This window comes from Rhinolophus ferrumequinum, chromosome 12 (assembly GCF_004115265.2).
Source record: "Rhinolophus ferrumequinum isolate MPI-CBG mRhiFer1 chromosome 12, mRhiFer1_v1.p, whole genome shotgun sequence".
In the NCBI taxonomy this organism is placed as follows: domain Eukaryota; kingdom Metazoa; phylum Chordata; class Mammalia; order Chiroptera; family Rhinolophidae; genus Rhinolophus; species Rhinolophus ferrumequinum.
In genome coordinates, this window is record NC_046295.1 from 65,802,389 (window position 1) to 65,824,887 (window position 22,499).

Consider the following 22,499-nt stretch of genomic DNA (forward strand, 5'->3'; position numbering starts at 1 on the left):
GTCAAGACATGGGCTTTCAGGAGCCCACAGTTTGGTTTTTATTTGAACCCAGGTCTCTTGGCCCGGCCTGTCCCATGTGGAGCCTGCAGCCTCCCTGCCGCCCTCTGGCCTGTGGACCTCTGGCCTTGGACTGGTCAGTTGGAGAAGCGCAGCAGTTCCTCATCCCCTGTGGACAGAGAGAAGTTCAGGGAGCAGGTGTGGGGCTCTCCCGAGGGTCCATGGGAGGGGACCATCGGGAGGTTGCCTCATGGAGGAGGAAGGGCAGCTTGGGCTGCATTGAAGCCTGAAACTTCCACTTGCTGAATGACTTGGTATCTCCAAAGTGCATTCCACAGAATGATCTGATGTTTTGCTTCTGATTTACTTCAGGTGCCATTTTCCAGTGCGGAGATAAGGTACAGAAATCTTAAATGGCTGCTGGAATGCTGTTACTGGTCTATGAGTGTAGCACCACCCTCATTATCAGAAACAGCTGCCGCTAGCTGAATCCTAACTGTACTAGGCACTGTGAAGTCTGGGAAGTAAGTACTTTGTCCCATTTTACAAAAGAGAAAACAGGCTCAGATTGGCACTTGTCCAGTGTGGCCAGCCTGGGTGTGGCAGCACCAAAATTAGAGCCCAGCTCTGGTGGCTCTCAGCGGGCCCTACACACCCTCTGCCGGTGCCTGGCCAGCCCTTCCCCACATACCCCATCCCAGCTTGGGTAAGGCCTAGGGCTTGGCCCCATTTTACAGATGGGAAGCTGAGGTCCAGAGAGGGAGTGGGCTGGTCACCTGGTACAGAGTGCAGAACTCAGCTCTCCAGACCTCCACCTTCTACCAGGGCTCTCCTACCTGGACCCCAACAGCCCCTTGGCCCAGCCTGGTACCCCGCAGAGCCACGTACCGTCACCAGGGACACCACAGTACTCCTTGCACTCCTTCTCCGAGTAGAACTTGTTGCCGTTGCCTTGGCAGCCTCCATAGGTGAAAAGGATGCACTTCCCCTGTACAGCGTCAAATGCCCAGAGCTGGACGGAGCCTTGACAGGGGCCACGGACTATGGGGAGATTGCAGGCCGCTGTGGAGTGGAGGGGAGGCACACAGCGTTAGTAATCCTTAGGAGCAGCGGACCTGGGGCAAAGGGCCTGAACTAGGGGACCCTGCTCATCTAGGCCACCTACTCCCTCTCTTCTAGGCTGGGAAACCCAGGCGCATGCGAAGAAATAACTTTCCTGGGGTCGCTCATATGCAAATGTGCAATTCCTGTGACTTCAGGAAGCTTGCCCTGCAAATCCACCATCAGAACATCCTCTCTCAGCTGCCTGTCCATTTGGCAGGTGGTTTGTTGGGAGGGCAGCATTGTGAGGTATGGCGTGCACAGGGGGAAAGGGCCTGCACTCACCCACAGTTCGGCAGGTCTGTAGACACTCCTTCTCTGAGATGAAGTTGTTGCCATTGCCCAGGCAGCCGCCATATTGGAAAGTCTCGCAGGCCATGGACGAGCCATTATAGAAATACCTCTTGTTCATCCCCAAGCAAGGACCTTCTGCATAGCCTAGCTGGCAGGAATCTGGGGAAGGGCATAACAGCAGCACTTACTGAGTGCTTATTGTGTATCTGTCACCAGGCTGGACACTTGCCATGCATCGTCTCATTTAGTTTTCATCTCTGTCCTAAGAGGAAGGATTATCAACTTTTTATAGATGAGGATATTGACTCTCTGAGAGGTTAAGTGACTTGCTCAGGGTCACATAGAGCTGAGATCCAAAACCATGGCTGTTGGATTCTATAATCAATGCTCATTCCACTCTATAACATGGGGAGTTACTAGTGACCCACAGACACACCATCCCCTGTGTTGATCTTGTTTACCCAAAAACTGTAATAATAGTAGTTGATACATTCATCAGCACCCATGCCAGCCAACCGGACCTCTTCACTGAGGTCCCACCCCCGTGCCTTGGCTCTCATTGTTCCTTCCCGTGAAATGCATTCTTCCCTAAAACCCCACCTGGGTGCCTGGACACAGCAGGAGTTCCCCTTCATCTGTAAAGTCTTCCTGACCCCCTCACCCCTCCATCCTCTGAGTTCCCCCAGCCTGTTAGCTGACCCTCCCTTTGGAGTCCATTACTTTCTTCCTTGACTGCCTCTCCTACTAGACCAGAACTTCCAAAAAGACACAGATGGTTTGTTTCCATGACCAAGGTGCATGGCACAAGGTCTGGGGTGGAGCAGGGGTCAGTGTTTGCTGAGTGAGTTGGAGAGGGAGTTCGTAAACACTCAACTACACAAAGCATCCTTATGTCCTTTCCCCCACCTGTTCCCACAAGAGCCATGGTGGTCAGCTCAGCAGGCTGTTACCCCATTGTATAGATGAGGAAACCAAGGCTAGGAGACCACACAGTGATGCCCACAGAGCAAGGCTTCTCATCGTGGAGCTAAGAGTTCCTAAGCTTAGGGACCATGCCTTATCTCCTGTCCCCTCACAATCCCTGTCACGGGACAGAGTACTTGATTTGCCTTTTCTAGACCCATTCCTTAACTCTAGCAGAAAAATAAGAGAGACTTCATGGTTGTGAAGGCAGCCAGGGGGCGCCAGCCCTGAGTCCTTCCTCTCTGGAGTAATGCAGAAGGGGGTGAAAAGGCTAGTGATCATTACCTTCTTTCTTCTTTAAATCAGTTACTAGTTGCCCAGCCCCCGATCCTTCCTCTTCCTGGGGCAGCACAGCCCGCCGGGCTCTCTAGGGGGAAGAAAGAAAAGAAGCTGTTGCAGGGACCTTGCTACTATTGCTCACATGTACCCCTGGAATACATAACTAAATCATCTACCTCAGGAATCAAGGTGGAAACAGAAGCACAGCTACTACACCGACTAATGGACTGTTTCCCCAAACACATCAAGCTGAATTCCAAAATGGGCATCACAGGACAGATTTCCGGTATGCAAGGGAAAATTGGCACCTTGAGGTATAACAATATGTACATATCCAACTTCCAGTTGAAATGCCAAAAGAACAAAATAATGGAAAAAACCTACCCCAGAGTTGGAAAGCAGAGGAGGGCAGCACTCCCATGTTAGAAACTTAAAGGCAGTTTTACACAACAGAGTATGGGTGTGACTGGTTTGCAGGTAAGGGATGCCTACAAAGGAAGCTGCTTGCAGAGGAAAAGCTTTCTATAGAGGAAGGAGAAGGACCCTGAGACTGACCCTAACACTTCTAACTGTCGTGTGGGGGACTGCAGAGCAAGGAAGACGGCCGAAGTTGTCAAAAGTGTCTCTGAGTATAGAGTTCCCTGCGGCAGGATCCCAGGGTAATTTAGGAAGGGGTGAACAGGGAAATGCCAGCCACCAGGCAGTCTTCCTGCACAGTGGTGAGACCTGCAATCTGCAAAAGTAAAACTATAGTAACTTTCAACTTTTCCCTTCTCCTTTTAAGGTGCAACCGAAAGCTGTGGTTAGGGATTCCACTGGCTGCCAGAACCCGTCTCAGTGGTTGCATATAGGCCATCCTTGGTGAGAATGAAGGAAAAGGGAAAAATCATGGGACAAGTTAAATAACGCAGATGCTCAAAAGAATCAGACTGGGCTGGAGAAATAGCCCCACTAAACACAGGATGACAGTAAGAAACAGGAGAAAATTGAAACCATCAGTGAAATTCAAGATGACATTGCATCAATATAACGTAAGTCAACAGTTAATGGAAATGAATAATACAAGAGAAATAGAAAGTTATTGGAGGTGGAAAAGATTTTGTTGAATTTAACCACATAGTAGAGATAATAAACTGCAGTTCAGAGATTATAAGAAAGAAATGCACATACTTGGAGTTTTAGAAGGAGAGGCAATCTACATAGAAATAATAGAAGAAAACTTTTCCCAGTTGTAGAAAGACTTGAGTTGTCCAATTATAAGAGCTCAAGGGCAATGAGGCAAAATTAATGAAGAGCCCCACCTAGACCTTTCCTAGAGACAAAGCGTGAAGAGCCCAGTGGCCCTCAGAGCAAATTAATGATATTTAATGACCGAAGCTGCAGAGCACTACCTGAGGTTGTAAGAGGGAAAAGGTTGTAACCTAGGGATTCTTCACTCATCCAAGCTATTGACCATATGTTATAAACACAGAAGGATATTCTCAGACATGCAAGGATCGAGTTTCCCCGCCATGTATCTTTCCAGAAAAATTATTTATAGAAATATCCCCACCAATTGAGAAAGAATATAAATACAAAAAAATAATAAAAATAAAAATGATGTGATAGCAAAGAAATGATGGTAAATATAAAGCCAATAAAATATAGAGTTGAGGTCACATTATTGTTAAAGTGGTCATTCAATTTAATGTAAATGTTAAAAATAATTCTCAAAAAGAAAAGGTGGAAAATATAAACATCAATCTCAGATTACATCCGCAAAAACGGGGATGTGGGAAGCATGGAAGGAAGAAAAGGCAGTGTGCTACATTTCTCTCTTTCGCAAGTGGTGTCATTAGTTATTGTTTCATTCTTCACATTGATAAGGAATAGATTCCACTGAGATCTGGATTAAGATGGAAGATTGATATGTCCCTCAAAATTGCCCTCTTCAATACCTAACAATTAGCAAACAATTCAGAAATACGAGCCCCCAAATGTTCATCAACATCACTCAAACAAGGAGAGGGGCATAATTTAAAGCAAAAACTGAAACTGTCGGTGAAGGAAAGAAATCAGATATTCTGGAGCTGAATCGGGTGGCAGCAAGGTTCAATTCCTAACCCTGTTCTCCAACTCCCAGTCCTGGAAAGTCATCACATTCCTGACAACCCTCCCTAATCCTGAGATTCCCAGATCCTGAGAGAAAAAAATTGAGGGGAACCTTATCTTTTTCCACTTCTGACAGAAGAGCACTAAGAATGACTAGAGGGAAGAAAAAGGAAAATAGTCTAGAGGCTGACTCTAAGTGAAGGTTCTGGAGCTACATGATCTAATGTTCGGGGTGTCGCCATGGGACAGCTGTACATTGCTGCCAGCCTCAACCAAGTGGAAGGAAGCCCACAGAGGATATTTAGCAGTCCTTCAAAAGAGAGAGCAAAATGAGGCTATTCCAAACAACCTGGGACTTCAGAAAGTGGATGGAACACAAAATACCCAGACCTTACACTAAATTGCGGTGGGAGGGGAGTAGGCTCAAATTTAGTGGGGAAAGGGCCAAGCAGTAAATGAAACTCCCCACCCCACCATATCAGTTCAAACAGAAAGTTTGGCTAAAACTGACTAAGCAGGAGCAAGACAAAAGGAAATGATACAGAAACCACCCAGCTCCACTTCAGAAATAAATGAAAAAATAGCCTGAACTAGAGAAAGCCCAATGGTTATGAACTGCCTAGACTTCCCCTCAGGAATGGACTTACATTCCCAGAGGCCAGAAGTGCGGCTGTTGACAGCCCTCAGCTATCAGCCCCTGCTCAGCGAAGGGAAGCCTCTAGCTCAAGGTCGTGTGTCCTTCCCAGACTGATCAACATGGGGGTATCAAGACCCCGCCCCTCAGCACCATTGGGACAACTCAGAGCAGTCCTCCTGGTTCCAGAACTCCTTAGAGATTTTGCTGAGGCGCTGTGACCGCATTGCAGTGCTACTTCTCCCACTGCTCAGTCCTCCCTTCATCCTTTCCCTTCCACAAGTGCTGATCCAAGGCATCCCACCTGTGACACCAACTTAGGAGACAACATAACTCAAGGAGCAGAAGGAAATTCCTCAATGGCCTCAAGCTATAGAATGACTTAATAAGAACATGCATTTATTAAAACAAGACTCAAAGATGAAATGGTAAACAACAGAATAAGATGCAAAGAGAGAACCCAGGCCCCGATAAACAAATTGAGAACCAAAACAACATAATTTCAGAGCGAGTGAATAAATGAGAAATCGTAAGGAACAAAATGGATGTTGCTAAATGGAGTGACTGTCATGAAAGAAAGACTGGTGATAAGTCCAGTGAATACAGATGAAAGTAATTTGGGAGAAGCTAGTACATGTGGAAGACAAAGAGGGCTGCAGGATGAACAAGTGTTCCTGACGTACTGAAACCCAACAAAAGGAATGGAGGATGGATTCCATATGGTGCAAGAGAGTTCCCTGAAATACAGAATAAATCTAATCTGTGGGTAAAAATAGCATGTTGTATTCCAGGAAATTTTGATATGGAATTCTCAACACCAAGACATGTCCTTATTAAGATGTTGACTTCAAGGATAAATTTTGTTCAGGCATTTGGGCAGAAGAAACAAAGTGCTTACAAGAAGAAATATCAGGCTGGCCTCCAGTTTCCCACAGTGATAATCACTGCCTGAGAACAATGGAAAAATGCATATGAAGCTTTCTCTGAGGGAAAGAAAACATGACTCAAGAATATGACACCCACGCAAAACGTCATTCAAGTATGAAAGACACAGGCGGACATTCACAAGCAAGAAAGAATTCAGGGATTAAAACATTCACGAACCCTCCTCGAAAACACCCCTGGGTAAAGAAATGGCACAATTAAGAGATTAATAGAAATAAATAACTCATGAATTGAGACACTGTGGTTATATTCTGTAAGGGTAAGTGTAGAAGCCATTAAAATACAGAACTACTAAATGTCTTGGAATCAACGACAGAGCAGAACGGGGATGGTAGAAATATGGACAACGTCAAGGGAAAAGGGGACAGGAGATGCAACAAAGTTTGAGAGGGCTAATATTTGTCTTTCAAATCATAGTGACAACAGATATTCTCTAAAAGCATATCCAGTGATGCCAGCCTCTTACTTGTTTTGTTTTGTTGTTTTTTAACCTTGAATTTACTTAGAGCATTCTTTAGGAAATGAATCTCTTGTGGTAAAGGAATATCTACTGGAAGTTCAAGAAGTTCACTTCGTTTTTTTAAAAATTCAAATAAAACTACAATTAAAGCTTTTAAAAATTGCAAATAGTTCCTGTAATGTATCTATAATATATCATGGAATAACAGTATATCTAAATCTGTGCATCTGCCTATCTAACACCTTCCTTCCATGTGTTTTTCTATCCATGGATATGCATGTCAAAATTCCTGGAATGATGTGAATGGTGGTAGTTTTTAGGTGGTGGAATTTTTAAAAAACGTATTTTTTATACTTTTCTGCATTGTTTTAATTATTTATAATGAACATAGTTTTATAAAATCACTGGTAATTTTTCTTTAAAAATGTAGAAGCAAACAAATAATATGTTAACTCTGTCACTTCTATGTAGGAATAAGGACATGTTTTTTCTTGTGTTGTTTCAATTTTCAAGAATATATTTCTAGGGGGCGGCCAGTTAGCTCAGTTGGTTGCTCTTAACAGTAAGGTTGCCGGTTCAATCCCCACAGGGACCACTGTGAGCTGCTCCCTCCACAACTAGATTGAAACAACTACTTGACCTTTAGCTGATGGGTCCTGGAAAAACACAAATAAATAAAAGGAAAAAAAGAATATATTTCTGAATAGATTTTATATATAATTATACATACACATATATACACACACACATCAGTAGAATAAATTAGAACATATAATTTTCAAATAATCATAGAAAAAAATAATGAATAAAGCTTAATCAAAAAGCAGGAAAATAAAACAGAAGAGTAAGGAAGCCCAAAAAATCAAAAAGCAGCATAGGAGAAGAGGTGGTTTGGGAAGTTGCTTGCTCTCAGGTTTGCTGTTTTTTAGAAAGATCAATTAAGTTCACTTTCAGTATTGAGTATTGACTATTGTTATTTCATTAAGTGTATTACTGCTTTTAGGTACTATGCTAAACGGCCTTTTCTAGCATTTGGCTGAATTCTAGCACCTGGAATGTAAGTATAATCAGCCCATTTCACAGATGAGGAGAGTGAGGTCCAGATGGAGCAGCAACTAGCCTAAATGACAGAACCGAGATTGAGTCCAGGTGGGTCTCATTACAAAACCCATGCCCCTTCCTGTCTTCCCTTAACCCTTCTCAATGACCCCACCTACCACCACAGCAGGACCTAAGCAAGGGCAGCAAAATTCAAGTGGGCCGGAAGGGGATGGAGTGGGGAAAGAGGTACTCACTGCGGGTAGAGTGGGCTCTGGTTCCTGATCCCCAGGGACACACTCTCCTAGATCAGAGGACAGGAGACAGAGGTGAAACAGAGGACCTCTCTTGGAGGGCATTTCGCTGGGAACTGTTTTGTGCATTAGCCCACTTCATAAATGGCTCCACCCACGTGGCTTGCTGAAGGTCATTCATTGGAAAAGAAAGAGACTGGTGGCTGCACCATCACCCCCATTTGTATCAGCTCTGCCCCACCACCCGTGTTTCATCAGCCCCATCACAAGAACAGCAATGGCTAACATTTGTTGGGCACTAACTAGACACCAGGCACAGCGCTGTTGTACTGAATGGCTTTATCTCATTGACTCCTCACAGCAACTTATAAGGGAGGCATTATTAGCCCCATTTTACAGATGAAGAAAACGAGGCTCTGGAAGGTTGACCAGCCTGAAGATACAGAGCTCAGAGTGAACCTACGTGCTGTAAGTCTGGAGCTCAGGCTCTTAACCCCAACACTCTATTGCCTCCTACGAGGTACTTATGGATTTGGATATAACCTCACTTAGACACGTGGAAGTAGAGTGGACACTGAATTGGTTCTAGTCTGGGATCTGCCGGGTACATGCTATGTGACTTGGAGCAAATCCAGGGGCCCCAGCTGCCTTCTCTGTAAAGAAGGAAAGGGGACTGTAGCCCTGCTTATCTCAGAGGGTTACATGAAAGACCCAGGGGCTGGGAAGATGTTCTCTGGGCCGTAAAGGATGAGGAGGGCACACAAATGTGAGGTGGGGTGGGGTGCCATTTACCTCTGTTCTCCACTGTGAAGGTAGACTTCTTGGGGATGCCTATACCCAGGGCGAACTCCCTGAATTCCTCCAGCAGGCTTTCCCGGAGCTGAGGCCTCCGCCCTGCCAGTGGGAAGCAGAGAAGATGCCTAGTACCAGAGGTGCCTGGGCTGGCAAGGCCTGAGATGATTTTGCCCAGTGTTTTTTATTTAGGGGAAGTTTGAAAACCGTTGGCCCAATGTGATCTCTTCTACACACTTAGGGAAAGATCATCTCCAGAAAAGGAAATGTGTCCCCTTCCTGGCCCCAACCCAGGGGTCCCAAATCTCCACACAGGGCTCTTTCCTCTGGTTCCTTGAAAGGCCTGGAGGCTCTGGAATTCTCTGGGCCTGAAATTTTAGGGATCAAAAGAAGAGCTTTCTGCCTCAAATGGGAGACTGAGCTCTACCTCCTCCAAGAAGAGTAAATGTTCTCACCTTTCCTTTAAGTGAAGTTTTGTCAGAAGAAAAAAGCAAAACTCCCTGTTCCTCCGCACTCCACTATCCCTACGTCACTGGTCTCCTGCCACCCCCAACTCCAATGAGCTTATCTGGTTCCAGGCCTTTACCATAGAGCTTGGCGGTAACGCTGTGTCCATAGCGGGGGCTGAATTTCTTAGTCAGAATAATAGCATACTCGTCGTAGTTGGTGTAGACCACATAGGACTCTAGGGTGAGGTTCCATTCTGCATGGGAGATGCAGGAAGCAAAAGGGCTCAGTGGTCAGAAGGCTCCTCAGCCTGACATCATCTGTTCAGCCATCCTGTCTGCCCATCTCTCTGTATACTTGTTTATCTCTCCATCCATCTTCAGTCTTTCTCTATCCATCCATCTCCTCCATGTATTCATCATTAATTCATCCACCATCATTCCATCCTCCCCACATATCAATCCATAAATTCATCCATTTTCCTTCTTCACTCCCTCCTTTCTTCCTTCCTTCTTTCCCTCCTTTCTTCTTTCCTCCATCCGTTAAACCATCTAGTTTATTGATCTATTAGATGTCTGATTAACTCACCTACCTGCCATCTATACATGCATTCGTGTACCAATCACTTGTTTGTTCTCTCATTTATTCATCCATCTACCCAAACATTCATATATTCAACCCCTAACACAATCGTTTGACACATAGAGCATACTCAATAAACATGTGCTGGACAAGTGAGTAAATTCATGTCCAAGACTCTGTCATGAAGTACCACACACACACACATTGTACATGGTGGATGCTCAGCACATTTTTATCAGCTGATTGCTGATGCCGAATATGAAGACTGATGAAATCGTGATGTTCTCCTCAGCTTTCACACCATCACTCTAATTCTGGATGTGCACGTGCAAAAGAAAGAGAGAGAGAGGGAGAGAAAGGGGGGGAGAGAGGGGTGGGGAGGAGGGAGAGAGAGAGAGAGAGAGAGAGAGAGAGAGAGAGAGAGAGAGAGAGAGAGAGGAGGAGGAGATAGAAGAGGAATTTTGGAGGAAAGCTAGATGACATCTCAGAAATATGGGAGGAAAGTTTATAATCTCATGAGCTGAGACAGAAGGAAAGAGAGCTTAAGACATCAAGGTATATTTTAGCAAAGGAGAAAACTGGGTGTCTCCTTCAACTCAACTTACTTGGTTTCTGATGGAAGAACTTTCCATTAATGTCTGCTTTCTCATAAGTCTCAGAGATCTCCTCACAGGCGCCATTTCTGGAAATGAACAAGCGCAAAGAAAGGTAAATTCTGGTAGAGACCATGGTCCTGACACCCTACTCTCCCGCCGGGTCCTTCCCAAATGTAATAATAATAATAATAATATTATTATTATTATTATTATTATTTTGGAAAGTAACACTTTCAAATATCTTGTTTAACCTTCACACCAGGCCTTGGAGGCACCCATTTCACATATGAGGGAACAGAGGGACAGAGAAAACAGGGACTTATCCACGTGATCCTTGGCAAATCCAGCACGAAACATCAGCTTCCTTAACCTATCCTGCACATTATACTGAGGCTCTGGGGAATCCGAGTGTATCCATTAATTAACGGATTCATTCATTTATTACTCTGTTTGTTCATCTGTGAAATGGGGATAATGATAGTTTCTAACTCACACGGTGGCTCTGAGGACCAAATGAGGTAGCACTATGCACATCGTCGCTATTATTGTTACGGTGAATATTCTTCAGCTAATGAACATTGAGCAGCATCTCTGTGCCAGGCCCTGTGCTATGTTCTGGGAATACAGGGGAGGGCAAGACAGACCCTGTCCCCTCATGGAGCTTACAATGAAGTGGGGGAGGTGGGCAGGCCAGAGGCAGATGCAGTCAGTGTGCCCTGTGGGGGGGAAGCACAAGGGGCTCCGAGAGCACAAAGGAAGGCATGTGGCCTGAACTTGGGGGGCCAGGGAGTGCTTCCTGGACGAAGTGACATAGAACCCGAGTCCTAAAGATTCATAGGAATTAGCCCAGGGAAGTGGGGAGAGGTTTTCCCAGTAGAAGGAACATACAATGCAAAGGCCGAGAGGTACAAGAGGATGGAGGAACTGAAAGGTCCAGTCGGGTGGTTCACAGAGAACATGGGAAACAGTGGGGCAGGGAATGGTGACTTCTGAGAGGGACCTGGAAGGCCACGTCAAAGGGGTGGAATTTTATTTCCAAGGGCAATAGGGAGCTGTGGAAAGGTTTAAGCAGGTTTGAGTTTTTGAAAGGTCTTTCTGGTTGCTGAGTGAAGAATGGATTGGATGGAAGGTTAGAGGTAGGGAAAAATGTAGAGAGGCTGTTGTACACAACCCGTGAAGAAATGAAGGTGGCTTGGACCGAGGCGGTGGTGGGGAAGAGGGGAGAAGTGAACAGATGGGAAGGAGTTAGGAAGAGATGGATGGGACTTGATGATGGGTTGAATGGCTCATGACAGCAGAGAGAGGCATCGAGGCCACCTGCTCCTGCCCAGGTTTCCAGGTTGGGTCCCTGGCAGGTAGAAGTGCCCTTACTGAGCAAAGGGATGGCCAAGGAGGAGCAAGAGCAGGTTGGCAAGCAGGCATAGTGTTGGGGGCATTGTCCTCGAGGTACAGATGGGATGGTTAGAAAGGGAAGTCCAGGGGCGGCAGGGCAGAGAGATCTGGGGCTCGCAGGGGAGGGCCTGCCTGGAAGGGGAGGTCTGTAACTTCCACGATGGGGTCCCTCTTGCGCCTCCCACCCCATCCCCAAGCTCACATCCAACGAGTGCTGGTCGTGTTGATCTGCGTCTCCGTCGCTCCCTCTCTCAGCGTCAGCAAGCTTGTGGTCAGCCTGTTGTTGAACCTCGTCAGCCATGGGCAGGTGGTGGCCACCATCACGCCGAACCATTTCCCGTAGAACTAGGAGGCAGCCACAGCCCTGAGGATCTGCATTCGCCTCAGACCTCAAAGAAGACTTGACGGAGACATCTGCTCCCCTCCCTCCTCTCAATGACTGATCCTTTTAAGTGACAATGTCTTACAGCTCATGGGAGGCCACACAGCTTTCAGGGAGACAGAACCCGAATGGTGGAACTGCGGGCATGAGCCAGCTTAGGAGGATGTGCAGACGCGGTGGCACCCAGCAGCAGAAGGCCTGACTGTGCTGCTCACGGGGCCAGGGGGCAAACCCTGTGCCTAAGGTCATCATCAACCTCTTCTCTGATAAGAGCAGGAGCCCCGTCTTTCACGCCTCTGCGACAGGGCACAAGCAGCCCACGTAGCCTCCTTGTTAGAACGTATCACCTTTCCTCGCGCTGACGCAGGACAAGCTGCCACCTTTCTCCTGACGGCACATCACAGAGTTGGGAGCCCTCACACCCCTGCAGAGGGTCAGTGAGCCTCCGACCCTCCGCCACCCCCGCCCACGCCTAGGGCCCTGCCCCGCACCACCCCTCTACCCGGCACCCGAACTTGTCCCTGAAAGTAAACAAATTCCATCCAACGCCACAGCTGGGAGGGGCTGGGAGCCCCTCATCCTGAAGTGGAGACTGAGCCTTAAGTGGACAAGGTCCTGTTCAAGGTCACCCAGTGATTTGGGGCAGAGTTGGGGCTGGAATGCCGTCCTAGGACGCCCGCACACAAAATCCCTCCCATTCCCAGCAGTCCTGATTTCTGTCCTGCTTCGCTTCTCCCCATAACACCGCAGGCCACCCCTCGCCTGTGAGGGTCGAGGACCCAGGACGAGATAACGGAGATGTGGGGAGAGGTGAGTAGTTAAAGGGTGACGGCTGGGGTGGGGGCGGGGGTGAGGAAGAGTCATGACAAGCTAGGCAGTGTGTGTGTGTGTGTGTGTGTGTGTGTGTGTGTGGCGGTGGGGTGGCGGGGTCTGCAAGGGCAGCAGTCAGGACAAAGCCTTCTCCGGGGTGGGTGCTAATCGAAGTGTGGATTCCCCTTGGAGCCTGAGAGGGCAGGTTTGAATGAGGACATTTGACTCAGAATCAGACAAGAGTCCCAAAGAATGGCAGATGCGTAGAGTTGTCGCTTCAACAAAACCCAGACGGTCTGAGCAGGAAGGGCCTTTAGGGACCCAACCCTGGAGTTCCAGAGGGGGAGACAGAGACCCCGAGGCAGTCAGGACTTGCCCCCCCAGCAAAGCCCAGCTGCACAGACACCCGCCATCACCCCCAAACAGGCCAGTCTTACCCTAGAGATGTTAAAGTTCTCCTGCACTTGGATGTTTCCCAGTAGTGTTGGCACAGGGTTGGCACACACCACCAGGCAGGCGGTCAGCAGCAGAAACAGGGCCCCGAGATGCGGCATGGCTGTGGCTCTTGAACCTCAGTCTGGGGACAGAGATGCTCCCTGCCTGAGGCAGCTGCAAACTGAGGCTGGGGAAGGGGTCTGCCACTTGTAGGTGACCTCAGTGTTTGCCCTGCTTAGCCAGGACCAATCAGGGCCCCAAGGCCAGGTCTGATCGATCCCTTGTAGGGCCCTGGCTGGGGTCAGTGGTCCGAAGGGGCCAGCGTGTCTGTTTCAGAGGAGGCATTGGCCAAACACGACAGGACCCAGAAGCAGCCCTGGTAGGCTTCACCCTCAGAAGGTTTCCCCGAAGCCTTCTCACCTATCACGGGTGGCATGTGAGGACGGGGTCCATGGGTAGCCCTGGCCTTTCCTGCTGAGTCATCCCACCCGTACTTCACACTCCTGTGAGACAGCAGGACAAGCCTGATTGGGCCTATTTCTCACATGAGAAAACTGAAGCCTAGGGAGAGGAAGTGCCTTACCAGAGATCACCGGGAAATCTATGCCAACGCCAAAACTGGAATTCAGGCATCCTGTCTCCAGACTTCCTTCTCTCACCCCAGCTTCCCACAGCCCTGGCAAATAATAGTAGAAATCGTGATGATTACAATAACAGCTTCTGTTCACTGAGTGCCTGCTATGCGCCAGCTCTGTTCTAGCACTTTACACTTACCACAGAAGTGAATTCAATCCCCACAACCACCCCATAAAGTAGGTGCTACTTTCCCCCTTACAGACAGGGAATTTGAGTCTCAAAAGGTAAAGGACTTGCCCAGGGTCTCGCCTCTGGGAAGTGGCATTGCTGGGGGAGGCAGCATTTGGTGTGGTTGAGAGCATGGACTCGGGAGCCAGACTGCCTTCTGTGCCAGTCACCCGCTGTCTAGCCTTGGGCGAGTGACGTTTCCTCTCTGTTTCTTGGTTTCCTCAGCTGTAAATGGGGATAATAATAGTTCATAGTGTTGTTGTGAAGGCTAAAGGAGTTAACATTTATAAAGAAAGCCTATGGAGAGCACCTAGCACATAGTAAGAGCTGAATATGCTTGTAGCAGGTTAAATGGCCTCCCCCCAAATTCATGTGCACCCAGAACCTCAGAACGTGATCTTACGTACCGACGTAATGAATTAAAGTGAGGTCATACTGGATGAGGTGGGCCCTAATTCCAGTGACTAGTGTCTTCATAAGGGAAATGGGAGGGAGAGGCAGACAGGGACCCAGACACGCAGGGAAGATGAGCATGTGAAAACCGCGTCTGGGACTGGAGTGAGGCAGCTGCAAGTCACGGAACGCCAAGGACTGTGGCAGCCACCAGACGCTAGGCAGGCGAGGAAGGATTCTTCCCTATGACCTTCAGGAGGAACAGGGCCCTGATCGCAACGTGGAGTCGGGCTTCTAACTTCCAGAACCGGGAGAGAATCAATTTATGTTGTTTCAAGCTACCCAGTTTGTGGTTTTTTGTTTCTTTTATTTTTCATGATACTTTTTAAGCAACCTTAGGAAACCATATGGCATTCGTTAAACTAAACATTTAAGAGAGTTTTTAAAAACACAGGTCTGTTTATCTGCAAAGCTCACACTCTTGCCAGGGAGGCCGCAGGCCCTCTCCACGGCTCTTGGCATGGAGTGCTCTACACACACACTAGCCTCCCTGCTACAGCTGGGAATGACCCCCTTCAGACAGGAGGTTCCAAAAACAAGATCCTTGCTCGTGTGAGGATCCAGGAGTTCCCCCCACAGTCAATAAGACCAACAAATGGTGTGTCACGTCCCTTCTGTAAGAGCCACACAACACATGTACCTTGCACCAGTATCAGGAACAAGTGTGTCTCTATCCACCATAAGTGAGTGTATTTCCTTTGCTCCAACACTGACAGTTTGGCTACTGAGGGCATCTCCTTTTTGCTGTCGCTTCCAGGAAGCTCAAAGCCATGTGACAAGTTTAATCACAGCAACCGTACTGGCTTAGATTTGGGGGACAATTATCTTCCCTCTCGTTTACAAAATTTCTCACTCTTTCATGGTTTGGTCAGTGGTGGCAGTGAGGAGGCAGTCTGAAGGAAGAGGAATGCAAAGACGTGGGAGCCGGAAGTTCTGGCGTTGGGGATGGCTTTCCCTTTCCGAGGCCCGCGTTCCACATCTGTAAACAGAAGATAACAGTCCCTATCCTGTCTGCCAAGAGGTTAAGTGAGGCAGTGTGTGTGACAGTACTCCGTAAACTGTCCACTGCCTTACCTGTGTGGTAGACTCAAGGTGTATGTCTTTGGAGAAACCAGGCCTGGTATAAGAATGAAAAACTAGCAATGAGTCATTACTAGGAGTAGATCCGCCCTACAAAGATTGCCATGATGGCCCCTCTGGTCTTCACCATGTGTCTGCATTGTTAGGGTTGTCAACCCCACTTGCTAATGGGAAGCCCGAGGCACACGGAACCAAGAAAAATGTGGGCCTCTTTGGACAGGGCTGTTCATTTAGCCTCACAGCCTCTCCTGGAGGAGGGGAGAGGCCAGGGACTGGGCCCCGAATGTTGATCTCTTCTCCTGCCTCTAGGGATGTTTGTTCTCTCGAGATTATTAACCAGCGAGGGAACAAACTCTGCCAAGACCCCACTGGACTTTGAGCGGCTTTTTAAAAATTAACCCTGGGCCACAACAGCCAGCAGTGGTAAGGAGCTGCTAACTCCTCTTCCCTCTCTGGCTGTCAGGGTGGGAGGTTGGAGGCTCTGGGGCCCCTGCACTCCTAGGGGACCCAGGGCTCCAAGAGTCCACAGGAACTGGCCAGGTTCCAGAACCATTTCAAAGTGGGGGGGGCCTGCCCCATGTAGGAGGCCTCAGAGCCTCAGAGGTGCCCAGAGCAGTAGGGAATAGAGACCTCATTTTCGGGTGAAAACACAGGCTCGGGGAGGGAATGGGACTTGTTCAATGTCACCCAGTTTGTGGCCAAGCTGATGCCCAGGCCTCCTCCCGTCACCTATTCATTCGTCCACTCATTCATTCACCAAATACGCACTCTGTGCTTGGTGGTGGGGATAGGATGGAGAATACGACAGACCTCCCAGAGCTCACTGCTGGTCAGGGTGGGGTGGGAAGGAGAGAGGAGAATATGATGAGGCAGGGTGGTCACTGCAGTGATGGGGGAAGCAGAGGCCAGGGGAGGGGAGTCTAACTTGATGAGCAGGAGTTAGCGAGACAAAAGTGCACGGGGCGCATGAGGGCGGAGGGTGGTCCAGACAGAGAGAACAGCAACTGCAAAGGCTTAGAGGAGGAAGAGGGAGAGAGAAAAATGCATTTGGAATGCAAACAACCAAAGCCCACAGGTCTGGAACTTGGGGGACAGAGGAGAGTGGCAAGACGAGGCTGCAGCTGGGGCTGGGCTGAGAGGATCAGACTGACGCCAGGCCAGAGGGTTTGCTCATTGTCGAGTGTGCAGAGAGCACGGGCGGTTTTCAGAGGTGAGTGGCCGGTCGGACTCATAATCGGGAGAGATCAATGAGGAGGCCGTGGGAGTGGGAGGCCCAGGAAAACAGATCCCTCAGAAGTTTTCCAGGAAGAAGGAAGGAGCGGGGGCACTGGGACCTGGTGAGTGGACCAGCAGGGACATCAGGACATCGGGCAGAACTCAGGCCAAAGGGTGTGCTCAGGGCTCAAGCCTTCCTCTGCTGATGGTGGAAGGGGATGGCAGGGTGACCTTCCTTCCCTACAAGGAGGTATCCAGCTGCGTGCCTCACCCCCAAATGCCTGACCCTCCCAGCTCCCTTGAACTTGGAGCCAAAGCCTATCTGTTCGTGGCAAAGCAGCACCCAGGACTCCATGACCAGTGACAAGAGAGGGGATGTCCTCACTGCTCCGAAATGTCTAGGTTTTGTTACTCATTCCCTATCCCTGTCCCAGAGACTAGGCTCCCAGTCCTCGCGACTTGCTGGCTGACCATGGGGGCAGTCCTTCCCTCCCTGGCCTCACCTTCCTCATCTAGACCTCTAAATGAGGGTAATAATAACTCACTCGACAGGGCTGAAATAAGAACTGAATGAGGGACTGTTGTGAAAGTGCTCCCCAAGTGTGCACACGGGAGGGACCAATGTCATCACAGGCACTGAGCACAGCACGTAGGAGTAGTACCAGGCGAGGGCTCCATACAGGCTGCAAAAAGGCGTGAGCAACCCACGTCCACTAGAGGGCAGCAGAGGACTTCTAAAGACCACGGGTTTGCTCGCAGATGGCGTCATACAGACCAGGAGTCAGAGGCTAGCGCCAAGGCCTATAGGACAGGTCAGACCAGAGCAAGAACCAGCCTTTCTCGCAGAGTTTGCTTCAAGTCCCTTGGTGAGTGTGAAAGATCCGGCTTCTACCTTGCCTATCCCCACCCTGGCTGTAGAGCTGGACGCTTAATAAGAGCTCATAGCTTAGGGGCATAGAAGAATGTTCTTGCTCTTTGGAGAGAGCTTAGCAAATAGTCAATGCTAGCCCTGGGTGGAAGTGCCCTGCGTGGAAGGTGCCCTTCGGTGTTGTCAATTTAGCTTCCTGATTGTGGGAGCTGGTGGCTTAGCCTGGAGAAGCAGAGGATAAGCCTTTTTGGAATTGAGTGTCCTTGAGATCCGGTTGCCCCATGGACAGAGCTGTGGCCGAGGGTCTGGTTCTCTTTGCACCCCTGAAGGGATTCCAAAGGAATAAACTTCCAAAGTCCTGTCTGTCTGCATCCAGGAAGAGGCACGAGCATTTCCTGCTCTTCGCAGGCCAGTCTTATCTAAAGCAGGACCTCGAGGGGCCTGCCTGACGCCTGGCTGACTGAGTTGACCTCACTCAGTATCCTGGCAGGGACTAAAATAGTTCTTTTCTGAAACCACGAGGCAAGCTGGACTCTTATAAAGTCCCACTGGCCTTTCTTCAATGGAGACGAATGACTGTTTCTCAGTCAGCTGCGTTGGCTTTTCTGTTGGACGAGAATCCTGAATGGATACTTCTCTGTGGAAGAATCCTTGTTAAAAAGGAGCTGCAGAGCTGGATGTCAACAGGTTCCTGAGTCTGTATAACCAGAGTCCACATAGTGATGTACTTCCACTCCTGACAGTACCGGAATGGCAGAATGTTTATGCTGAGAGTCTCCATTAGTAATAAAGAGTAATTACTAGCAATTATTTAGCACTGACCGTGTGGCAGGCTCTGTCCTAAACAGTTTATATGGATCCACTCTTGCAATTCTCACATCATCCTCTATGAGAGCTTATTAACAGCTCAAAGGGTAAACCAATCATATCCCCACTTTATGGAGAAGGAGGCTGAGGTTCAGAGACCTTAACTACCTTGCCCAGGCTTCCACCGCTGTATGTTGGGTGGACTGAGGCTGAGAGTGGGACTTGATTTGCCAAGGTGCTGTGGTCTGGAGACTACCCAGAGATCCATCCAGGACTCTGCCCATCACACAAAGGCTGGACTTCAGGGGTCCACTTCTAATTCTCTTCGTTCCAATGCAGGCTGCCCAGAATCTTGCTTCACTGAGTAGTTTGTAAAGAATTATTTTGCCTTTGGGGGTGGTGAGGGTTCCTCCATGGAGGAAACAGAGCTTGGGAAGTCTCTTCCTCTGCCTCATCAAAGACCTCTACGTGGTCTGGCCTTGCTGGGTTGTGCTGGGCTTCAATGGAGACCAACTTGTCCAGGGAGGCTGCCCCATGTGCTCATTGGTTCCTGAGTTGGATAGGAACGGCTCCTCTATTTGCCCTTCCTCTGTGGTCCTACTGGGTGGCACGTGGCATGGTGGTTAAGAGCATCTATTCAGGAGCCAGTCCACCCTGGTAGAAGTGCCACGTCTGCCACCTGCTATCTGTGTGGCCTTGCCTTGGTTTCCTCACTGCAAGATGAGGATGATAATAGTTCCTACTTCACAGAGTTGTTGTGAGAAATGAATGACCGATACTGGGAACAATGCTCGGTACCACAGAGATTTGCTAATTGTTATTTAGTCTGCTGATAGCAATTGTCACTTTTATTGTCCTGTTCCCCCACGTGGCTGGAAGCTCCTTAAGAATAGGGCAGTGGCTCAAGGTCAGGCCAATGTCCCTCATGCCCAGTAGAACAGGTCTGCCCTTTAAGTAGGGACTTAGTGTGACGGGTGAGAGAGTGTGTGCCCAGAGCCATGAGCTGAATGACACTTCTTGAAGGAGACACCTCTGGCCAACTTCCAGAGGGCTTGCTTGATGGCCAGCCAGTGCAGGTATCAGTGATGGCCAGAGGGCTTGTCTGGCTCACATAGTAGGTCTGTTGCGGAACATGCTTAGAACCCAGTCTCCTCACTCCAGTCCCGGTCTCCAACCACAGCACCGACCCATCTACAAATCCCAGTAGCTGCTGCTGCTTGGGCAGGACCACCTACCTGCCCACCCTTGCCCCGCCATATTTGTTTGTTTAAAATAAAGACAAGTCTTTGGAAGCTCAACAAAGAGACAGAAATGGGAAAAGTCATCTAAGAGGACACAAAATATCCTTCAAAGTGGTTAAAATCAACCTGTTGTGTATAAAATTGAATAAACATGAATTTGGAGCAAGTGTGTCATTAGACAAAGGGAAGAAAGACCCTGAGTGAGGGAAAGCAGGGCACATCTGAGATGCCAGAGAAGGCTGGTGAGGCTGAAGCAGACAGAGGGATGGGAGCGAGATGCCCTTGGCGGTAGGAGCTTCACACTCTCACACTGACTTCATCTCTTCGGGTCTAAGGGGGTTTGGTTGCCCAGATGAGACCTCATAGCCTTTTAAACACAACTCTCCATAGCAGTACTCTGCCTGAAACTCGTGCTGTCCTACCACCCTTTCTGCATTGGCTAAGAGTCGGGGTCCCCAAGATTTGGAGAACTCAACCAGGGTTCCAACAGCTAGATGTGGCTCTCTAGATTTGTCAGCATTCTAGAAACTCATGGATGGACCTGCAAGCTCTGAACATTCCCACCTCCAGCCAAAGATTCCAGATTATCCCCTCCCAACTTCTGTATAATGTTTTAAATTTTCAGAGATCTTTTAGGGATTTGGCATTCTGAGAAATTCCTACCGTGCTTCAGGATTTCCAAGTTCTAATGTTCTAATGCCCCCAGTTCTAATGTTCTAAGGTACCAGAGATCTTCTAAATTGGCAGTTCTGGAGAAATACTACCCTATTTCACGGATCCAGAGATCTGCCCCCAAATTCCAGCATTGTGGAAAAAGCCTACAGCTTTTAGGGTTCCAGAAGCGTCCCCTGGAATCCAAAAGTTCCCAGTAAGGACCACTGGATTGGAAGCCTTGATATGTGACTGGGTCCTATGGAATTCCCCCAGGGTTTAGGGATTCTGGACAAGTGGCAGTTCGAGAGTGAGGATGCTGATAGGGAGATGGACACAGAGCTTATGAGATGGGGCAGTGAAGAATGATCCCTTTGTGTTCTGTATCTATCTCTGGGAAAGTGCATGGGGGGGTTTGCCGAGCTGGAACTAGGAAACTGGAAAATCGCGGCTGGCTCCAGCAGAAGGAGTCATCCAAACATGAATGAACCGGCAACAGCCAGGGTCCCCCTGGGTGGTCCCTATCCATCCTCCCAACGCTGTCGCTGTGGAGCAAAGCTCTCACACTCAATGCCAGAGGCCTCCCCTGCCTGAGGCTGGAGACCTCCCAGCAAGCAGGGCCATGGGACCAGTGAGATAAGGGCTCTGGGGAAGGGATGAGCCCCAGCCGATGTGGCATCAAAATTACCTAGAGTAGAAAAAAGTGACTTTATGGCATGAGTCAGGCTCACCCTCCTCCCCAACTTCAGGTCTCTGCACAAATGTCACCTGCCCAAGACCTTTCCTGACTCCCTGATTTAGAATTAGAACTACATCTGCCCTGGCAGATGGACCTCCCCACTCCATTTTGCTTCCTCGCGTTTATCACTATCTGACTTCCCACGTTATTTTGCCCATTTTCTTGTTTCTTGTCTGTGTTCCATGAGCGTAAGGATTCTTATGCTTTGTTCAATGCTGGCCCAAAGTGGGTTCTCTAAATATTTGTTGAATTCTTTTTTTTTTTAAACCCAGGTTGTCAATTCCATCAAATTGTCATGCTGACTACAAGTTGCTGTTTGCTAGATCATCTGCAACAGGTGAAGCCTTGTGCGCTCCTCTTTGCATGTATCAGTATATTGAATCTCCAGGGCCGGCCCACGAGGAGCTACTATTACTGTGTCTGTTCTGCAGATGTGGCCGCTGGGGCTCAGAGCAGTTAAGTCACCTGTCCAGGCTCAGCCACGGATAAGTGATGATGTCTGGATTTGAACGTGTGTGACTCAGTCTGTGGACTTCACCACAGCTGCCTCTGCCTGGCCCAGCCGCCTGTGATGTCTGCCGTGACCCCACGTCCCCGCGCTCCGCCTTCGTGGGCACCGGTCTCCCACTCAGCACTGTCGAACACCCACTAATGCTTGGTCATAAGACTTGCCTTTCAATTCCTGGCCACTGGGGACTCCACCCTGGGCTGAGCCTGCCAGGCCCAGCTTCAGGGACCAGCCCTGCCGAGAGAGACTCGAGAGTCAGAGGCCCTGCAGGGGGGACGCCTGAAGCCCAGTCGCCTGCCCCGACCCACACAGCATGCTCAAGTGTAGCTTTGTGGCTCCTTGCTTTTAGTCTGTGGGTCCTCACTTCTTTGGGGAAAGGGAGGCATAATTAGGGAACATCCCCAGGGCTTTTTTCCAGAGTGGCGGTGGGTAGGCGTGTGCTGGGTCTTTTCTTGCTTGGTTGCACGGGTTAGAGGAGTGGGGACAACAGGACATGATTTCCTTAGGCCAGGCCTGTGGGCAAGTCCGAGCACTGTTCCAGATGGTGGCTGCAACCCCTTCCCCAGGGGTGTCCTCAGGCTTCCTGCTACTCCCCAGCTACCCCCTGGCTTGCACTCTAGCCTTGGCTTGCCCCTCCCTCA

At 49.0% G+C, this 22,499-nt stretch overlaps 1 protein-coding gene and 1 long non-coding RNA gene across 3 annotated transcripts in view; one reads left to right on the plus strand and one right to left on the minus strand.

Annotated features, from left to right (window-relative positions):
- On the minus strand, nt 1–13,702 carry AMBP (alpha-1-microglobulin/bikunin precursor). Of its 2 annotated transcripts, XM_033123907.1 has the most exons (11): nt 13,495–13,702; nt 12,068–12,210; nt 10,483–10,559; nt 9,435–9,551; nt 8,849–8,950; nt 8,060–8,106; nt 6,305–6,307; nt 2,641–2,722; nt 1,384–1,551; nt 886–1,059; nt 1–166 (listed from the first exon to the last, which is right to left on the minus strand). In XM_033123907.1, exons 1-11 carry the CDS (start codon nt 13,609–13,611, stop codon nt 135–137), a joined length of 1,062 nt encoding a protein of 353 aa, XP_032979798.1. In that variant the 5' UTR covers nt 13,612–13,702; the 3' UTR covers nt 1–134. The 2 variants fall into 2 exon arrangements, with proteins under 2 accessions (XP_032979798.1, XP_032979799.1); XM_033123908.1 differs by lacking the exon at nt 6,305–6,307 and having other exon boundaries at nt 13,495–13,700.
- The window catches only part of LOC117032394 (uncharacterized), an 11,986-nt gene continuing 2,236 nt past the window's right edge, over nt 12,750–22,499 (plus strand). The window contains exons 1-2 of the long non-coding RNA XR_004424725.1: nt 12,750–13,057; nt 21,623–21,687. This is a non-coding gene — a long non-coding RNA (uncharacterized LOC117032394). The remainder of the gene's footprint in view (nt 13,058–21,622; nt 21,688–22,499) is intronic.